This window comes from Bison bison, unplaced genomic scaffold (assembly GCF_000754665.1).
Source record: "Bison bison bison isolate TAMUID 2011002044 unplaced genomic scaffold, Bison_UMD1.0 scf7180017864063, whole genome shotgun sequence".
Lineage (NCBI taxonomy): Eukaryota > Metazoa > Chordata > Mammalia > Artiodactyla > Bovidae > Bison > Bison bison.
Genome location: NW_011494635.1, coordinates 2038764 through 2060944, shown reverse-complemented (window position 1 = coordinate 2060944; position 22181 = coordinate 2038764). Strand labels below are relative to the sequence as shown.

General features: G+C 45.0%; 1 protein-coding gene across 2 annotated transcripts in view; it reads right to left on the bottom strand.

Moving 5' to 3' along the window:
- KIZ (kizuna centrosomal protein) overlaps nucleotides 1–22181 on the bottom strand; it is a 93758-nt gene that overhangs the window by 44759 nt on the left and 26818 nt on the right. Inside the window, exon 7 of one of the 2 annotated variants that reach the window (XM_010836334.1) lies at nucleotides 691–804. The exons of the other annotated variant lie outside the window; for it this stretch is intronic. Coding sequence (XP_010834636.1) covers nucleotides 691–804 — 114 coding nt within the window. The remainder of the gene's footprint in view (nucleotides 1–690; nucleotides 805–22181) is intronic. 2 annotated transcript variants of the gene reach the window in all.

The window sequence follows — 22181 nt, the reverse complement described above, 5'->3', positions numbered from 1 at the left end:
GAAAGAACCATGACTCATGTGTGCCAACCACCCTGCAAACAATTAACCCCGCTTGCTCACGCCCACTTTTGAGCCACTGAAGACACATGGTTGGAGCAGCGCTCTCACACTTGAGGGAGCAGAGGTAAGCATCCGTTCAAGCCCAGATGGCAGGGCCCCACCTCTAGACCCCTGGTTCAGTGGATCTGGGGTGGGACCCAAGAACATGCGTTTCTAACAAGCTTACAGGATTTGTTGATGCTGTTGGTATAGGAACCATATTCATCAGAGGCCTGCATCACCAGCATGACCTTGGAAACGCAGGGACCCATCTGGGGTTTGGATTTGGCAAGGACACCTGTCCAGCAGGAGGTTCTGCTGGACTACCACCTGGGTGTTCACCAAGTTATGTGAACATGCGAGACTGAGCTTACCCGTGTTCCCTCCCCACTTAAAATGTTGCTATGGGCAGGGATTCAGCAGATACATGCGCAGGGACTGAGCAAGATATAAGAGCAGGAATTGAGCAGATGTATCCAATTAACAATTAGAAACAAATACATTCACAAAGAAGTAGATGGTGAGGCCACAGTTAAATCGATGCTCTGGGTGCCCAGCACAGAGCTGACTGTGTACAGCAGTGTTTTTCCACCCTTATCTGGGAACCAGAAGGGCCTATCCACCACAGCAGCAACTTGAGGACTGTCATACCTGACTTGCTCTTTGTCACTGCCACCCCTGGGGCACAGTTGCGGGAGCTGGTGAAGGACAGTGGTTCTGTAGGCATCAGGGCCTTCTCGTAGGATGTCACTGTGGTTACAGAGCCTATAAAATAAAACAGGTGCTGCAGGAGATGTTTATTTGAGCCCAGACGGTCAGCTTCTAGAATCTATGGTGGCTCTTCGTGGTTTATTGAAATATATCTGTAATATAATCTAAACATAAAGATGCAGCAACTACACTGTCTCTTGACAAAGATATAAAATAGGGTGGTTTGAAAAACTTGTCTGTGAGAAGGTGGCTGTTTTAAATCCATCAGAGGAAGTGGCTTTTAACCCTTTGCAGACTTCAGTGAGGTTCACATCCACAGCTGTGCAATCTCACTGCACATCCCACCTCACTGATAAGAATGCCAGATAATCGGAACAGCTGAAAAGACTAATTTCACATTGTCAATCATAACAAAGTTAGATCTCCACTCACATGAAATTTACTTAAATTGTCACTGCTAAGAAATTGAAAACTGCTGGCTGAAGTAGAGGTTACGTCCTCTATTTCTGAATGCAGAAAAAAATGACTATTATTTCTCCATTCAGATCCCACTGCTATGAAATTTTCTTTATTTTTAGAAAGAACAGGAGGGAGTGGAAAGAGGGATTTAGCCCTTGTCATCTATTTGCAGTCCACAGGGACACTGGTGGAGTGTTAATTGTTCTAGGTTAGGTCTGTCAGGGTCACAACAGTCTCCAAAGAGCTTGGTTAGTAAATTCCTTAAAAAAAAAAAACAAAACAAAACACTGCATGATTCTAAAAAGTCATGGGAGAAGATATCAAAGACAAAATACTTCTCCTTTAGAGAAACTGATCATATATGTAGCTGGCAATATACAACACATTCCCCAAGAGGAAAACGAAGCAACTTATAAAGCAATGTTCATAGCAAAGTATTACTAATTTGTAATCAGTCTAAAGGTTGGGAGAGATCTAATGGTTGGGCTAAGTTACTCGATCCATTCGATGGCCATGTGCCTGATGATACAAGGATGAAAAAGACCTGCTCCACCTGTACACTGGAGGCTCCCCCCACCCCCCGCCCCACCCTAAGCAGGCCTTTACCCTGGGCAGGAAATAGAAACAGGTCCCCAGATTCAAGCCTTGTTCTGGACTCTGGGCCCCTCTGCTGGCACCCCCAGCTCCAGGCCAAGTCCCAGCTCTTGTCTAAACCCTGAGCCTGTGGCCCATGTCATGTTGGGTCCCCCCTGCCTGCCCTCGGCTGCCCCAAACCTCCTTGCCCGTGGGATGTGCATGCAGTACCTATGTCTACCAGCTTTTTCGAAGGCAAACTCTGGGTCCCGATTCTCCCTAGAAGGCTGTATCTTGTCATCAACCAATTCACAGAGTGAGACCTGCCCTTAAGAAGATGAAGATAAGCCAATTTCAGAGCAGTAATGATACGTAGAGGGAAGGATGGTCAGGAAGGTGGGGCAGGGCCCTGTGCCAGGCAGGATGCAGACAGAGGGAGACCATAGCTGAAGCCAGGTGGCAGCAAGGCAAAGGCGAGGGAAAGCCAGGCTAAGAGGGGGTGGGACCCAGCAAGGAGATAAGCTGGCTGGGGTGGTGACTGGACAGTAACAGGAAATAAGATTCAATATAAAACTATGGCAAAGAAACAGTGATAAACGTCGTGGGTTTTTGAGTCATGGCTGGTTTCCTGGCAGCTGTAGCTGTGGACGGGGTTGGTGAGGGAGAGACAGGCCAGGGGACCGACCCTCTGCTCTGGGTGGCAGGGACGAGCTCGCAGATGTGAGTGTGGTGGTGGGCGGCAGACAGGGAGGACCCACACACCCACCGCTGGTGGGGTGAGGATGCTAAAGGCTGGGGCACGTGTCAACCTTAAAGGGCTGGTCACCCCAGGCTCCCATGGCAGAGTGTCTCAGTGAGGCTAGATCTTTCCAGTTTTTAAGAGAAGCTGGAAATTCACCATTGCTAGTTTTATTTTTATAGGACATCTCTCAGATTTTAACATGGTACAACTATTCAGAAGAATGTTAAAAACTGTGCTTGATCCAGCTTAGATGGCCTCTAGACTCACTTTCCGACCAGGGGGACCAGGGCTGAGCCCCGAGCAAGGGATGTGGCTTCTGTATCCTTGCAAACCCAAGTACAGCAGGGGAGCTTGGCAGACGGCTCATGCTGCTGTGCCAAGGTGGAATGTGGCAGTGCCCCCCAGGGACAAGTATCTTACCTCTGCCACTTTTAGGAATGATGAGAAGAGAAAGCCGATCAGTGGGGTCTAGTTACTGTTATAAACTCCTTACGGACAATGCTCCCCGACTCCAGCATCCTCCCCCCATCTCCATCCCAAGTACCACCATGGCAGGGCCAGTGAGCAATCATACGCCAAATGCCTTCCCTCTTTAGCAGTCTGCTGAGTCCAGATGTCAGGCCTGCTCAGACCAACTGCCCCCACACTTGTCTGGCAGTGTCTCCAACTGCCTCCTTCACAGGGATCTTTCTCATCCCTGAGTTCCTCCAGCATGAAGCAGATAGCACCCCACCCTGTGCTGTCCCTCCAGCTATGCCCCATCTGACAAGTCTTCCCCACATGACTAAGAGGCCTGTTGAGAACAGCAAGGGTACTTGGGATTTCACAGGATGCTGACGACACTCTTAAGGACACTGTGTGCTGAATGACAGGACAAGATTTAAACCCACATGAGATAATTCATGACATGTGTGCTGTTACAGTCTGTTTTTACACGGTGGTGTCACACCGGCCCAGGGCTTCCAGGGCTCAGCAAGGAATGATCTACAAGATGGTCAGTGAGAGCCCACCAGCACTGTCCCCACGGAGCCATGGCCCACCCTAGATTAACTCCTAACCTTATGTGCTGAAAGATGAGTGGCTCTGAGTTGAGGATTTCTAATACTTATCTCCCCATGTGACAGACTTTAATTTGCAAAATATCCATCAACACTTGCCTGCAAACAACTTCAATAATTCACACAATGTACAGAGTTAAAAGACGATGTGTGATGAAAATACCATTTTCAAATTCAAGAGCTCAATTTCTTCCCTGTCTTCTATTTGCATTCCTACCAGAACACTTCAGCTAGAAGAGCATTGGCCTGACAGCCCGTCTCTCTCCTGGGGAGAGGGTGTCCGGGCACCAAGGCACTGGGCCCCTACCATCCGTTTGCTTTCTGTGAGGTCCAGCAAGAGGACAAACCTGCTTGAGGACAAGCAACTGCTAGTAACACAAATGGCTGCTTTAACATAATTTTATTTTATCCAGTAATACTTAAGCACGCAATAAATTATGTTTTGGCTAAATTTAAACTACTTTCTGAGAAAGCTTCATTTTCAGTCACACAGAATTCAGGACATTATTTACAAGAAAGCAACTTCATGCCAGGCTAATGTGAGCAGTCAAGGTAGAGTTTTTTTTTTTTAAAAGAAATAAAGGGAGAAAAGACGCTTTTTCTTTCAGTATCACAAACTGAGAATTACTTCCTGGCAAACAGAAAAATTTCTCCTTGACTCTAGCACATGACTTTCCCATCTGCCCTGGTTGTCATCTTCGGGGCACTTGGTGAGCACGTGCTTCAGCTGCAGTGATGGGAGCCTGACTTTGGGGTTTCATTTTCTCCAGGAGACACAGTCTTTGCATAGTGTGGGCCCAGACTCCAGATAGGGACAAGTCTGCTTACACAATTTACACAACACAGTGTTACTTGTTGAAAGTTTTATGGATGATGTTTACTGTCTCTTTAAGGAAATGGAAGAATCAGAAGGCAGTTGGTTCTATCCAGAACGAAGTTTTAGGGAGGAAACTATTTCAGAAAGAGCAACAACACGAAGGCATCACACACAGAGGCGGCGGTGAGACGTGAGTATGTCATGGAGAAATAACCCACACACGTGAGGGTGGGAAGAAGGCAACACGGCCTGCTAGTCTCCATCGGATTCCAGAGCTTGCAGAATCCTTGCCTGGAAACTCACAGCTTTGGTAGGTCATACTTTCCTTTTGAAACATAAGGTGACTTTGATGTTTTCACTAAGAACACATGGTCTGGATAGAATAGATTATTTTAAAACCATCATTCCATCATATCCTAGGTCTGTTTTTCTCCATTTAATGCCCAAGGAAATTTATCGATTACAATGAACAACACTGAAAAATCCTAAGACCCATGAGGTTCCTGAGTTTAAACAGAAGTAACAGAATGCATTCACGCACCTCATGTTCTGAATCCACAACTGACTGAGTGACTGATCTGATCTGATCGGGTTGGCCAAAAAGTTTGGTCGGTTTTGCTGCAATCTGTAAGGAAAAACCAAAATGGACTTTTTGGCCAAACCCAATGTAACTAATGAACCAAAGCCCAGTCAAGGTTAGTCAAAACCGAAGTAGCTAATTCAATCTGTGTCGCTTACACATCCTCCTGAAGCAATTTAGCACCTTCGCCAGTAAGAGAAAACCTCCCGTGATGCCCACCCACAGGTGTACACACACACACAGACACACACACACAGACACACAGACACACAGACACACACACAGACACACACACAGACACACACACACCTCCCCGCCCCCCCCCCCCACTGAGCAGCAGAGAGGCCCGGAGAAGCCCTACCTCCATAAAGATGCAAATTAAGATTTAAACAGGCTAACAATCGGCCGGAGCTAATCCTTTTACAGAGGTGTGAATGGCTATTGAGAACTGAATTCCGGCTGCCAGCTTTTGTTGAGTGGTCCTACAGACACATCTCACGCAGCAGCAGTGCCAAGCCACTGACTCTGAGGATGACTGATAAAACAGTTTCATCAGGCAAGCATCATTTGTTTGCTCTGATACCAATTTCCTGACCATCCATCCAAAGGCGTGCATGTAAGCAGACTGAGGCAGCAGCGCCTTGGGAGCAGGAACGAGGAGCAGCCGGAACAGCTGGGGGTACGGCCCTGGAGGAGTCTGGACGCGAGGGGGCGGTGCGGGGGTGCGGGGGTTTGTTAGCCACACAAAACGGTGGTAGAAAGGACAAACATGTACATAGTTAAACAGTACTTTTCTTTTCACGGCCTGTCTCAAGAAACCTATGTTTCAGGGGCTACTTTAGCCCCCATTGTGCAGCCCCCTGGGTGGTCCCTTCCTGGGGGCCACTTAAAGGCGCACAAAGTCTGGAGGGAGGGAGGAGGAGCCACAGCACAAAGGCCAGGGCCGGGGTGGGGGGCAGGGGTCTGCGGTGCTGCGGGCCAGGGGTCACGAACAAGGCTCCTCTCTTCACCCGGGAAACAAGGCTCCTTGTCTTCACCTGGAGGCCGGGTGATGGCGCTGACAGCTGGGACCCCGGCACCCGCGCCTGTGAGGCGGCTCTTTCTTTAAAGTAGCAGAGGCCTGACAAGCAAAACCTTTGCCTTTCTCTCTCACTGGCCTCCAAACAGACATTCTTATTTGGCCCCACTTCAGTTTTCAGAACTACTGCCTCTCCAAGACTACCTGTTTTCTTAAGTTCCTTAATGAGATTCTGGAAGGCTTGATTTATAATAGGTGTTCTCCTTTCACCCTTCAACAGAAAGAACCAGTCTGAACCGAGAACCCAGTTCTTAGTAGCCAAGAATTTTTGTGGGTCCCAAATTTCACAGCCAGGTGGATAAAAATCAGCCCTGCCTGATGGGGGTGGGCAGTGAAAGCTGAAAACGTTTGCTCCCAGGGTGTCTGTTACATCCCTGACATGTCACCAGGGGGGTGTCTCCCTTAGGGTGCTGGCTGCGCTCTCCAATCAGAGGTGCATGCAACAGGTCTGCAGAGCCTGGCTTGAAATCCCTGCTGCAAAAATGAACATGCAGCAGCTGCTGCTGCTGCTGCTAAGTCACTTAAGTCATGTCCAACTCCGTGCGACTCCATAGACGGCAGCCCACCAGGCTCTCCTGTCCCTGGGATTCTCCAGGCAAGAGTACTGGAGTGGGTTGCCATTGCCTTCTCCGATGAACATGCAGGGTGAATGACTTATCAGACTACTTGATGCATTTGCAAAACTTAATACCATCAGGCCACATATTTTGGAAAATTTTTAAAAAATATAATACTATGAACACAGTAAAGAATTTTTATTAGACATAATCATTACTGGTTCTATAATTAAACGCTAGAGCCTCTTGATGAAAGTGAAAGAGGCGAGTGAAACAGCTGGCTTAAAACTCAACATTCAGAAAACTAAGATCATGGCATTCGGCCCCATAACTTTGTTAGGTAGTTAGAATAGGGAAAAGGAGTCCAAAATGGCGGTGGCTAAAAGACAAGGAAGGGAAAAGCCTGCAAAAATAGAACAGGACAGTCAAAGGAAGGTCCGAGGACCTGAGTGAGGACTTCAGGTAGAACAGCACTCCTGACTAAGCCCAATTTGCATAGAGCAGGCCCAGGGGGAAGGAAAAAACATAAAAAGAGGCGCCAAAGGGCTCTCGCTCTCTCTCTCCCACGTGCTGGGGTGAGACGTGCTCTTCACGTCTTTGGATCGACATGCCCTCACACCTCGAAGATGGATTTTCCTGCTGTCTTCTAACTAAAATAGAGGGGTAACACTGATTTGTCTAAGAGCTATAACACGGTCCATTCGAGACCTGAGAGCTATAACACAGTCTGTCCAAGACCCGAGAGCTGTGACACGCCAAGGGGGCTTTAATGTCCATCACCCCAAATCTTTGTTGTGACAAGACAGAACCAAAGAGCATACACTCGCCTGACAACTTCATGGCAAATAGATGGGGAAACAATGCAAACAGTGACAGACTTTACTTTGGGGGGCTCCAAAATCACTGCAGATGGTGAATGCAGCCATGAAATTAAAAGACGCTTGCTCCTTGGAAGAAAAGCTATGCCCAACCTAGACAGCATATTAAAAAGCAGAGACATTACTTTGCCAACAAAGGTCCATCTACTCAAAGCTGTGGTTTTTCCAGTAGTCATATATATGGATGTGAGAGTTGGATTGTGAAGAAAGCTGAGTGCTGAAGAATTGATGCTTTTGAACTGTGGTGTTAGAGAAGACTCTTGAGAGTCCCTTGGACTGCAAGGAGATTAAACCAGTCAATCCTAAAGGACATCATCCCTGAATATTCATTGGAAGGACTGATGTTAAAGCTGAAACTCCAATACTTTGGCCCCCCTATGGAAAGAACTGACTCATTGGAAAAGACCCTGATGCTGGGAAAGATTGAAAGTGGGAGGAGAAGGGGACGACAGAGGATGAGATGGTTGGATGGAGTCACCAACGTGATGAACATGAGTTTGAGTAAGCTCTGGGAGTTGGTGATGGACAGGGAAGCCTGGTATGCTGCAGTCCATGGGGTCGCAAAGAGTCAGACACGACTGAACAACTGAACTGAACTGAGTGGGTGCTTTTGGTAAAGGGGCATCTTACTGTCAGGGTAGAACCAACTTTGCTGCAGCATAATGACTGATGGAGGACCCTAAACCAAACATCAGACTTTCGCTGTGCTATTACACATCTGTCTCCATATGTTTGCATGCACTGGGGTGTGTGTGTGCATGCATGTGTGTGTGTATCTGTAGAAGAGACTAGGAGGCTCAGGTTGGGCTGGCACAGTTCCAGCACATGAGGAAGACCAAAAGGCATGATGGGTGGTGGACGAGCTCACTGAGGCTCAGGCAGTGGTCAGACCCTGAAATAACTTAGTATATAAGTCACTTCTCCAGGACAGGTGATGTTCTTACGATGCCAATTATGTTTGATGAATGGAAGTCCCATCCAGGGCAGTCAGTGATCCAGGTCCACCTCAGTGATGACACTGAAATGGGAGAAGCAGCACCCAGGGAGGGACCAGCATGAAGGGACTGAACCCTTGGCTGTTGATGCTTGCCCCCTCCTGCAGGAGTCCAGTAAAAATTGAGCAGAGCACCATGGGAAAGACTGTGCCTGCTTGCTACCTGCCCTTGAAATACTGTATTGCAATGAAAAAATCAAATCACTTTACTATTCAAATACTCAATCATCCAAGAAGCTTCTAAAATAATCCCAAAGACAAAAAGAAGAAACAGGAAAGGAGATGATACCAAATTATCATTGTGAATGAACAAATGAATTAACTGTGGAAGAAAGGCCGGCAGGATGTGAGCAAGGAAACAGTCCATGCTAACTGGCCCTCTTGGGTAGATGCTGGGAATTAGGTGAAACAGCATCTCCTGTCAGTGCTGGGCTTCGGAGGATGTCAGACAAGCACATCCCTAATTCGGAGTAACTGCATCTTTCAAAACAGTGGAAACCAATTTCAAGTATGCTCATGACTGTTACTGTTTTAGTCGTATACTGAGTTGTATCCAACTCTTTTGCAACCCCATGGACTGTAGCCCACCAGGCTCCCCTGTCCATGAGATTGTCCAGGCAAGAATACTGGAGTGGGTGCCACTCCCTTCTCTAGGGGATCCTCCCAAACCAGGGATTGAACCCGCGTCTCCTGCACTGCAGGCGGGTTCTTTAATGGTGAGCCACCAGGGAAGCCCATGCTCATGATGACAGATGTAATTATGCTCCAACAAGCACGGTCAGCACGTGTTCTCATGATCCGTACTTCAGCTGAACAGTAAGGACTGTCAGTGCCATGAGCCAGTACCATAAGAAATTTGTTTAGAGTCTAGAAAGCAGTGTTTTTCACTGTTTGGGGATTCCCTGGTGACTCAGACCGTAAAGCATCTGCCCGCAATGCAGGAGACCTGGGTTCAATCCCTGGGTTGGAAAGATCCCCTGGAGAAGGAAATGGCAGCCCACTCCAGTACTCTTGCCTAGAAAATTCCATGGATGGAGGAGCCTGGTGGGCTACAGTCCATGGGGTCGCAAAGAGTCGGACACGGCTGAGCGACCTCACTTTCCTTTCACTTTCAGTGTTTAAGGTGGCAGGACACCTGGAGTTCTCAGAACTTTGTGCAGAACACCAACGTGCTGATGTACTTCGTTTCATCACACAAATCAGAAGAAGTTTTATGAGTGGACGATGAATATACATGTACAATATAACAATCACACATCCATGATAAAAACCCAACCCATCAAAGCTAACAAGATCAGCGGCTTCCTACAGATTTGTCCTTACTCACTCGATGTTCTCACGCATTTTTTCATGCTCTAGTAGGCAAGCCACAGCAGGGACCGAAGTTTTAGAAAAAAGCAAGTTCTCAAAATCACAAAGATTCATTTTCCTACAGACCTGGAGAAGAGTTTTTTTTTTTTTTTACTCACTGCAGGGTAATTCTAGTAGAACACATCTGAGCATCACTGTGATGGAGGAAATGAGTCTAGAATTGCTTGAAGCAGCAGATTCAGACACATTCAGTCCATCAAAATGAGAAGCAAATTAAAACAGATTTACATTGATGAGGGAGAGCAGTGAGAAAAAGTGAGAGTCAGTTGGACACCATGGAGGACAGGGTTCAGGACTCCTCCCCACTGGGTTCAGATTCTCCTGGAGGTTAAGTTAACAGAGTGAGTCGCCCAACAAGGACTCAAACGGTGAGATCAAGTGTGAAAGTACAAGAACACATATCTTGGATGTTTTAAAAGCTCACTTCCTGTTTCATTTTGGGTTTTCGGCTGTCTTACATGCATGCACTCCCCATGATGCCCCCCACCCCCCAAGGGAAAGCCTCTCGTTCAGGTCCTCAGCTCCAATGTCCCTTCTCTAATCCCACCTTCAAAGTGATTTGTTTTCTTTCAGAAGCCTGTCACCGTGGCTCAAAGACTGTTCTTCAGAGGTGAGAAATATCAGTTAGGGGGACTGTAAAAGGGGAGCCGAGCCGGGAGGAGCTGAAGAGGAGGAAAAAAACAGCGGCAAGATGGAGAGGAGCCAAGTGTTGACGCGTTCCACCCGACGACTGGAGACAGGTCCCAGTTTTGCCCCAAGGACCCTTCCCCACCATCACCCACCCACCTTGAGAGGGGCTCACAGTGAAGCGCAGGGTTTGGTGGGAGCCAGTGGGCATTGCCTTGGCCCAGGGACACTCAGGGTGTGGCTACACAGTGTGGTCAGAGCCAAGGAGGCAGAAGCCCCACTGCTGGGCCCAGGTGTGAGCACCTCCAAGTCACTGGGGGGCACTGCCCGAGCTGGGCAGCCCACCTGAAAGGGGGTTCCTGGTTCACTTCAGGGTGAGGAGAAGGGACTGCAGTGGGTGTGGGGCCATCTGCCCTGAGGACACTCTGGGCGTGAGCTCTGAGTGGAGCTGAACTGAGAGGATCAGGGCAGCAAAAGGGATCTTTCCACTTGGAGTGTGGAGGGGGAAGAAGGAAGTGACCAGAGACAGTAAGAGGCCACCTGTCAAGATGATGGGAGAGCAACAGGAGGGGGAGCTCTGGGGCCACTAAACAAGGCAGGCGCCCCCTGCCCTACTCCAAGAAGACAGAGATGTTCATCACTGTGGTACGTATTAGCATGTCAAGTTTACAGAACAGCCTAAGCTGATCCCTCGGAGAAGGCAATGGCACCCCACTCCAGTACTCTTGCCTGGAAAATCCCATGGATGGAGGAGCATGGTGGGCTGCAGTCCATGGGGTCGCTCAGAGTGGGACACGACTAAGCGACTTCACTTTCACTTTTTACTTTCATGCATTGGAGAGGGAAATGGCAACCCACTCCAGTGTTCTTGCCTGGAGAATCCCAGGGATGGGGGAGCCTAGCGGGCTGCCATCTATGGGGTTGCACAGAGTCGGACACGAGTGAAGCGACTTAGCAGCAGCAGCAAGCTGATCCCTAACGAGACATTAAAGATTCCAGGTAAGCCAAGCTGCAGCGTGAGATGTGAGAGTTGGACTATAAAGGAAGCTGAGCACTGAAGAACTAATGCTTTTGAACTGTGGTGTTGGAGAAGACTCTTGAGAGTCCCTTGGACTGCAGGGAGATCCAATCAGTCCATCCTAAAGGAAATCAGTGCTGAATATTCATTGGAAAGACTGACGCTAAAGCTGAAACTATTACTTTGGCCACCTGATACAAAGAGCTGACTCATTGGAAAAACACCCTGATGCTGGGAAAGATTGAAAGCAGGACGAGAGGATGAGATGGCTGGATGGCATCACCAACTCAATGGACACGAGTCTGAGAAACCTCCAGGAGTTAGTGATGGACAGGGAGGCCTGGCGTGCTGCAGTCCATGGGGTCGCAAAGAGTCGGACACGACTGAGTGACTGAACTGAACTGAAGGTGCAGGGTGGTGAGACACCACTGTCCCACCCCAGACGACACCCTTGGAGCTGCCCAGGCTGGGGCTCAATCCTGTCCCCCCAGAACAGGGCTGAAATGTGACTCCTCAGTTCTCCTCTGCCTTCCCCCGCTGCAGGTGAACCTTGGTCCAGCTGCTCACACACCCTGGCTTCAATGAACCCCACAAGGTTTCAGATGAGGGTTTTCCTTTATGATACATTTTCTACTCTAATTCTCTTGGTTCTGGAAGGGATCCCATTTTTGGGGGAAAACTTATCACATCCATTTGGATGATTACCTTCTGGCTGAACCCTGAGTTCTGGGGGTTCACTGTGATCTTATGTGCTGATGCAAAGCACAAGCTATGCTTACTCTGCACCATACCCACCACTTCTCAATGAAAAGGACCAGGAAAAATAAAACGCCCATTTTATCAGGATGCGGATTCTTTGATGCTAGAAATTAAATCTAACAAATGGCCAAGAATCAGAAGTGGGAGAGACAGAAGCCAAGTTCATTTCTAACTTAAGAAAAAAAAAAAGGCTGGCCCACTGCTGCATGTTATATGAAAGTCTATGTTAAGAGGGTAAATCCGAAGCAGTCTCATTACAAGGAGAATTTTTTTCTATTTCTTAATTCTGATGGATGTTCTTTAAACTTACTGTGGTAATTATTTTGTGATGTGTATAAGTCAAATCACTATGTTGCACACCTTATATTTATACAGTGGTGTATATCAAGTATATTTCAAAAAAGCTGGAAGGAAGAGAAAAAGGCTGGCCATTTCTGTCTCACCTCATGGACGTCCCTGATTCTTGACTTCTGAATCCCTCGTATCAGATTACCACAAGCTAATTAGTTATCAGATGCCAACATATGCCAGCCACTGTGCCAGGTGCTTGTGCCAAAATGTGAATCTGATGAGGGTGATAAATGAGAACTGAGAAGTCAAGCTCGGTAAGTCAATAGTCATACCTGCCAGATGACAGCTGCAAAATGTCACTGCTCTGCAATTCTTCCTGCAATTTCACAGCACATTTTGAGCAAGGTGAGATCAAGAGAACATTTCAAACCAAACAATTCCTGATTTGTTTCCTGTGACGGGCAGGGCTAGCCCGAGAAATAAGGCAACAGGTTTGTATTCTGGGTAACTGTCCAGCCTGAAATGTTTACAAAACACAATCACAGCCTGAAATCACATATTCTACGTGTCAGCAGACAATCATGAGCTTGGAAGGCTTTCTAGAAATCACACTCAGGAAAACAGCAAAGTATTGTGTACAATCTAAAGGGACGAATTGTTAACAGGCTTGAGCAGGCTTGTCACAAGGGGAGAAACATGATATACAAGGGAGAAAGCCGTCCCAGGAATAGATTGAAAAGGTAAAGAGCAAACCAAATGAGAAAGGACTGGGACAAAACTATGCACTTCATCATGACAAAGGAAAGGGACCAAACGAGATCCGGTTTCTTAGGTTTTCAGGAAGGAAGAAGCGGCCAAGCAGAAGTGATTATGAGGGAGACGGGAGCAGGGGACACAGTGAAGAAGGGAGGGGCAGGCTTGGGTGCTGACATTGTTTATTGACTGGGTGGGGGACCAGGTAGTCACCTGTGATAATTAACTGAGCAGTATGCTCAAGATTCGGAGAAGGCAATGGCACCCCACTCCAGTACTCTTGCCTGGAAAATCCCATGGGCAGAGGAGCCTGGTAGGCTGCAGTCCATGGGGTTGCTCAGAGTGGGACACAACTGAGTGACTTCACTTTCACTTTTCACTTTCATGCACTGGAGAAGGAAATGGCAACCCACTCCAGTGTTCTTGCCTGGAGAATCCCAGGGATGGGGGAGCCTAGAGGGCTGCCATCTATGGGGTCGCACAGAGTCGGACACGACTGAAGCAACTTAGCAGCAGCAGCGGCAGCATGCTCAAGATTTGTTTGCTTTTCTGCATGCATGCTATACTTCAAGAATAACACTTATCTTTAAAAAGTATATACAAGAAGGACTTCAGCCTCATTTAGTGCCATCAAGGTAATGCAGGCTAATCCTTGCATTAAGAAAAATACATATATATATGTGTGTGTGTGTGTGTGTGTATAAAGTATGTCTTTGATAGCATTAGAGAGACAAAGTAGGAAGGAACTATAGGATCAAACTTTAGAGAAAAAGGAAATTCTAGGAAAGAACTACAGGATCAAAATTTGGAGAAAAAGGAAATTCAGAGAGATGACCCTAATGTTTGGAGCACCTTTTCTTTGAAGGGCATGTGCCAATGTCTGAAAAGGTAGCTGATGTAGTGGGGTCATCTTTGGATAACCCTAGAGAGCAAGAGAATAAAAACATAAGTCCAGGTCCACCAAGGAAGGGGAACCCTAATAAATGATTCATACTTGGAACTGGACACTCGGGGCTACTTCCTACAGATAAGGGTGAAACAGACATAGTCTGGCCCTCAGAGGGACCAAAGCCTGGCTTCAACCCATCTCACTCCTCAGACCTGGGTGAATGTGACCCAGGACTCCTTCTGCCCGAGGTGCTGCCAGGAGCAAATGTAAATCCTCTTTAGGTTTCTTCCTGAAACTCATGTATTTTATATATATAAAAGTCATTCCAAAAAAGAGCAGAGAAAAAAGGGGACATAATTATTGACATAAGCAGGATTTCTAAAATACAAATTTATGCCCACAAATTTGAAAACTTAGAAAAATGGATCTCTTTCTAGTATACTACATATTTTCAAAATTGACTCAAAAATATATGAAAACCTGAACATACAGATGAGCATTTAAGAATCAGAATAAATAATCAAACAAAAATGGAGAGAACTTTCATCAGCAGACCTGTTCTGCTGGTGAAAGCAGCTCTCCCGCTGTAGCCTTTCAAGTGCCCCTCTGTCTCCCCTACCCTGGCTCCACTCCAGGTCCCCACCTCTTCTGACTGAGGCCAGCAGCCTATGATGAAACGGCTGGCAGAGGTGGGACACTGGGTTGAGGCTGGCCAATGGACAGTTTTTTCAACGTCTGTTCACACGCCAGGTGACAGTGGCTGTAATTACTGCCTACTTTGCTGACAATCGGGTCTCGGGATTCCTGTCCTCTTGAAAACCTGGTTATGAACTTTTAAAAATTTAAACCAAAATAAAGATAAGAAAAGCCTCAGCTATGTCAGATCAAAACAGGTGAGCTAACAGGAGAGGCACAGGCAAGACTGGAGAATGAAATGCCAGGTAGAACTTGAAGGGGACGCACTGCCCACCCACCCCACCCTGGCACTGGGCTATTTTTTCCATAAGTGTAACGCAGGACCTTTCTTTGAGGAAAAATGCCAGAATACGTGGAGTGGCGAGAAAAAAGCTCAGGGGAGCACCTGAATTGAGGGGCAGAGGTCATGTCCAGGAAAAACAAGGCATAATGAAGACAAACGAGCAACAGAGAGCAGACATCTGAAGGTCTTATCATGCTGGAAGGAACAACATGCTTCCAGTGCCTCTTAAGTAAACTCTGGGCCAATGTGAAAGTCGTAACAGTTGTAAACCATTACTCCAGGCAACATGACTCCAGCAGCAAGTCTCTTCTCAGATGTAAGAACTTCCTTCTTACACTTAACTTTTGAGAGGGGCAAAATTAAAATCATTGGACGAGACTCCACCTATATGACTGCATTTTTCTGACCCTGAGAAACCGAGGCTTTCATCTGACTTAGCGTAAAAGGCAGCATTACATTTTGCTTTCAGGCATGCTCCATGGGGAGAAAGAACAAAGCAACTTTACAAGTACTTCGTTCAAGCTGGAAGAAAGGCATATAGCACTGCTCCAGCTTATACGAGGCTGGGAAGCACCAAAATCAATATGGACAGAGCCAAAGGTCAAAACGCTGATGCTTGGTTTTCTTTTTCTAATTAAAGAATCTATTTGCTTCTTGAGCGTCCTCATTCAACCTGAAGAAATATTATGCCTGATGACACTCCAGTTATGCAGGCAGTGGAGAGAGTTATCAGCAGACAGTTATGAGTGCAGACTCTGGACCCAGACAGCTGAGTTCAAAGCATGCTGACCCTGAACATAACCTCACTGTGTCTCCGTTTCCACCTCTGTAAGATGGTGATGACAACAGGAATAAATATACTGTTATAAATAAAGCTCTCACAACAGTGCCTGGCACAGAGTTGATGCTACTAAAGGGAACATCATCATACTGGTTGTGGTTTATATGTTCGAGCACAGAAACTGGGAGCATGGGTCTGGCATCTGCTAGTCAGTCCGGACGTAAGCTGCACCTCCAGCCAGCTGTGTGACCTGGGAAGGTTGTTAATCTCTCTAAACCCTATGTGAAAAACTCTATTTGGCATCTGCAGCACAAGCTTGGCCCTCAGTTCTCCACACTCTTCACTGCAGACTCTCCCCAGACACCTTTTCTGGTTCCTTCTGAGCTTCCTGACACTGAATGTGGAGCTAGTCCTTGAGCTGCTTTCCTATGCATGTTTATTTCCTAATGTTCCTCTTGGGGCCCATGGGGCTTTAAAATGCATTTACACTATGATGCTTTAGTAGAGTTGCAGGATATAAAGTCTACAGGCAAAAACTGGTTGCATTTCTATATAATGAACAATCTAAAAGGGAAATTAAGAAAATAATCCCATTTACAATAGCATCAAAAAGGACAAAACACTTACAAATAAACTTAACCAACGAAGCTAAAGACTTGTACATTGAAAACTATAAAACACTATTGAAAGAAATTAAACACCAATAAATGGAAAGACAACTCATGTTCACGGATTAGAAGACTAATATTGTTATAATGTATATGCTACCCCGTATGATTGACAGATCCAATGTAATTCCTCAACCTCCCAGCATCATTTTTTTTTTTTTTTTACAAAAAAAGCAAACAATCCTAAAATTCATATGGACCCACAAAGGACTCTGAGTAACCAAAATAACATTGAGAAAAAAGAACAAAGCAGGAGAACACATGTTCTCATTTTAAAACATACTATAAAGCTACAGAAATCAAAACAGCATGGTACTGGCATAAATACAGACATATAGACAAATGGAACAGAATAAATCAATGCATATATAGCCACTCTTATCTGGACAAAAGTGTCAAGATAGGGAAAATACACAATGGGGAAAAGTCAATCTCTTCTTCAAGTGGTGCTGGAAAACTGGATAGCTATAGACAAAAAAAAAAAAACCTGGATCCTTATATTATACCAAATATGAACTCAAAATGGATTAGAGACTTAAATGTAAGACCTGAAACTACAGAACTCCTAGAAGAAAACACAGGGGGAAAGCAGCTTGACACTGGTCTTAGCGAAGATTTCTTGGTTATGACACCAAAACCACAGGCAATGAAAACAAAACCAGACAAGCAGGACTATTTCAAACTGAAAATATTCTATACAGCAAAGGAAACCAGCAACAAAATAAAAAGGCAACCTAGTGAATGGGAGAAAATAATTGCAAATCATATGGCTGACTGGGGTCAATATCCAAAACATATAAAGAACCCATACAACTTAATAGCAAAAAATCCAAGCTTCTGATTAAAAAAATGGGTGGAAGATCTGAATAGGCATCCTTCCAAAGAAAATAAGTACAGCCAACAAGTACGTGAAAAGGTGCTCAACACCACTGATCATTAGGGAAATGCAAATCAAAACCACAATCAGGTATCTTCTTACACCTGTAAGAACTGCTATCATTAAAAAGACAAGAAATAATAAGTGCCAGCAAGGATATAAAGGAAAGGGAATCCTCTGTGCACTGTTGGTTTGAATACAAACTGGTGCAGCTGCTATGGAAAAGAGTATGGGAGTTCCTCAAAAAATTAAAAATAGAACTACCATATGACCCAGGAATTTCAATTCTGAGTATTTATCTGAAGGAAATGAAAACACTAACTTAAAAAGATATATACACCCCCATGTACACTGAAGCATTATTTACAACAGCCAAAATACAGAAGAAACTTAAGTGTCCACTGATGAATGAATGGATAAAGAAATTGTGGTATATATTTACAATGGAATATTATTCAACAACAAAAAGGAAATCCTGCAATTTGTGACAACATGGATGAACTTTGAGGGCATTATGCTAAATAAAATAAGTCAGTCAGGGAAAGACAAATGTTGTATGATCTTACTTACATATAGAATCTAAAAAAAAAACCCTGAATTTTATAGATACAGAGAACAGACTGGGAGTCTAGTGGTTGCCAGAGGTGGGCAAAGGGTGGGAGGAGGCCAAATGGATGGAGGCAGTAAAATGCACAAACTTCTAGTTACAAAACAAGTTCTGGGGGTGTAATGTAGAGCATGATGACAACAGTTAGGAATACTGTATATATGAAAGTTGCTGAGAGAGTAAATCCTTACAATTCTCACAATAAGAAAAAAATTTTAACTATGTGTGGTGATGGATCTTACTAGCCTTACTGCGATGATCATTTCCAATGCATAGAAATGTCAAATCACTACTCTGTACACCTGAAACTAATGGAAGGCTATGTGTCAATTGTATCTCAATTAAAAAACATAGAAATATCTTCAAATGAAGGAAAATGAGCCTCCCAAAAGTTAACTTTTCATCAATATGCTGGAACAAGTGGATATCCAGTGCAAAAAAAGAAAAAATAACTTAAACACAGACATTATACCCTTCACAAAAATTTACTCAAAATGGTTCATAGTTCTAAATGTAAAACACCAAACTATAAAACTCCTAAGAGATAATATAAGAGAAAACCTAGATGACCTTGGGTATGGAAAGGCCTTTTCCATACCCAAAGATATGGATCCATGAAAGAAGTAATTGACAAGCTGGACTTTATTAAAATGAAAAATTTATATTCTGCAAAAGATAATGTCAAGAGAATGAGAAGACAACTTATACACCAAGAAAAAATATTTGCAGGAAAAGAAATATTTGATAAAGGACTGTTATCCAAAATATACAGAGAACTCTCAAAATTCAACAGTAAGAAAATACAGCAACTCAATTAAAAGTGAGCCAAAGACTTTAAGAGAGATCTCGCCAAAGATGATGTACGTACAGCAAATAAGTATATGGAAAGATGTCCCACATCATATGTCACCAGGGAAATGCAAATTAAGACAATAATGATGGGGATTCCCTGACGATACAGTGGTTACGCCTCTGAGCTTCCATCGCAGGAGGCACTGGTACCATTCCTAGTCCAGGAACTATGATCCCACATGATGCATAGCATGGCCAATAAACAAACAATAAACAAAAGTGACACAACAATAAGACGCCACTGCACACCTACGAGAATGCCCCAGATTCAGAACACTGATGACACCAAATGCTAGTGACGACGGGCAGTGGCAGGAACTGCCACTCAATGCAAAATGCTACAGCCATTCTGGTAGACAGTTTGGAAGTCTCTTAAAAAAACTTACAAAAGTAATGGGAATACTAGAAGAAACAGAGAACGGAGCAGAAGAAATATCTGAAGAAATAACGGCTGAGAATTTTCCAAATAAACCAAACCACAGATCCTGGAAGCTCAGAGAACACCAAGCAGGACAAACACCCAAAACAGCACACCAAGGAACATCATAAAAATCCTTAATGTGTATGCGTGCAACAACAGAGCATCAAAATACATAAGCAGAAACTGGTAGAACTGCAAGGAAGAATAGATAAGCCCACTATTACAGTTATGTATTTTAACACACCTCCATCAGTAACTGATACATCCAGCAGGTAAAGAGTCAGCAAGGATATAGCTGAAGTGGAGAGCACCATTAATTAACCTGATCTAACTTACATGTACAGGATACTTCATCCAGTAACAGTAAGATACACATTCTTCTCAAGCTCGCATGGAACATTTGCCAAGACAAACCACATTGTGGGTCATAAAACATACCTCAACAAAGTTTAAAGAACAAAAATCATAAAAAGTATGCTCTCAGATCAAAAGAAAATAACAAAGATTATAGGAAATCTAAAAGTGTTTGGAGATTAAATAGCACATTTCTAGATAACAAATGAATCAAAGAAGTCTTAAAAGAAATTTTAAAATATCTTGAATGAAAATACAACTTACCAAAATTTATGAGATGGAGTGAAATCAGTGCCTATGGAGAAATTTATAACACTGAATAGATGTTTTAGAAAAGAGGGAAGATCTAAAATAAATAAGCTAAGCTTCCACCCTAGGGAACGAGAAAAAAAGAACAAATTAAATCCAAAGCAAGCAGGAGAAATCACAAAATTTAGAGGAGAAATCAATGAAATTGAAAACAAGAAAGAAAATCAACAAAACAAAAAGCTGGTCCTTAAAAAAATTGGATACACCTCTAGCTACTTTATCTGCAAGACTCTTCCTCTCCATCGTATGCCAGCCTGATCACAGGAGGGCGCTCCACCACCCTCACTGTCCTGTCCACACTGCAGGTACGGGGATCACACAGAGGCACACCAGTGGGCAGGAATATCAGGGGCCATCTCAGAATTCTGGCTAGCTCGTGGGTAAGTCATCCTGAAGACACTGTTTCTCCTAAATCAAGTGATTCACCATATTACCCTTCTCTCAAAATAGCCTTCAACTGCTCTGCAGAACATAGAGATGAACTATATGTACATTAACTGCGCACTGAAGGCCTTTCTCAACCATGGTGACATTCCAAACCTTCACTCTGACAGCTGCTCCCAGACAAGCCTTCAGCCAGGCCCTCTGCCTGCCCCCCAGCCCCACCCCTTGTGTTCTCTGTACCTGCACTCTTTCTTCAGACCCATTCCACCTCTTACCCTCCTCCTCTGTACTCAAAGCCTGGACATCCTTCAAGATGCTGTATCAACACCTGTATAAAACCTGTCCCGACCCTTTGGACTCACACCGAGCTTATCTCTATTTGAATTTGTCTTAAAGTACTGTGGTGGGTTACAAAAATTGACCATAAACTTCTCATTGCAGGGTACACACCCTTTGCAATGCAACTCTGCCACTCATCTCAACAAGAGATGGGCTGTCTTTATCTACCTCTTGACTCTGCGCTGGACCCTGTGGGTGTCTTTAGACAATGGGACGTTAGCAAACAGGATGCAAGCAGATACTTAAAGAGCATCTGTGCACTGGACTTCTCTCCTGCTGTCTTGAGAACCCCACTACCTCTCCCAGGGTGACTGAGGCTGAACTAATCCCCCAAAATGAGGGACAAGTGGCCAAGTTATCCCTGTAGCCCCAAATGACACAGGGTCAACCACCTGTCACATGACACATAACGAATATCTAGTGTTCAAAGTCCTAGAGCTTTGGGCCAAACTTTGTAGCGAACTGCTCACTCCTTAAGAAAATACAAGATTCAAGGTCCTCCTTTTTAACATTTCTTTTACCCAGCTTCATTCTAGTAAGTGCGCTTGTGAGAAAGGTTAATTACAGCTTGTAATTACAGCTCAGGTGCAGGAATCACAGCATGGGGCTCTACGTCTGGGTCTGGAGGTGTCCGTAAGAGAAGGCAGAGAAGCTCCTAAAGGTGGAAGCAAACCCAGGGTCCATCAACAGGTGAGTAGATAAACAGAATGTGGTTTATCCATACACTGGAATACAATTCAGCCATAAGAATAAAAGAAAGTTCTGAGACATGCTGCAGCGTGGACCCACGGGGAAACCAAAAAACTTGTGTGACTTGCTTTCTTGCGAGACTCATTTCATTGTGTCTCTACAGTATCTCCGAGACATGCCTGAAGTCATCATCAATCTCAGCAAATGGGAGGGTCCAGTTTCCTGTTCAATTCTTGCTGTCTTCCTTTGTCCCACCTCTTCACCTTTGTTAACTAAAATTCATTCTAGTAACTTTTCTCAGGCCCCCAAAAGATACTAAAGTAAACTGAGAAGCTCTGGCATTAGGGCGGTATTCTGTAAATATGAAGCCACAGGCTCAGATTAATAAATAACCCTCTGAGCAAAGGAGAAGAGCAAAGGCTGGAGAGAAAGGAAGAGAATGCAGGGTCTCGAGAGATGTGGGAAGTCTGCGAGTTAACAAGAACTACTTAAAACCACTGTAAGGAAAAAAGTAAAACCACTGTCAATCTATGCTTGGGGAGGACTTTCACCACAGATCAACAGACTCAGATTTAGTAACATGGACACAGAAAACCAGCATCACCAACTGATCTTTCATTCTGGGGGCATTCTATTAAGATAAACCTTCAAAAATTCCTCAAATGCTTGCTGCTGCTGCTGCTGCTATGTCGCTTCAGTTGTGTCTGACTCTGCGCGACCCCACAG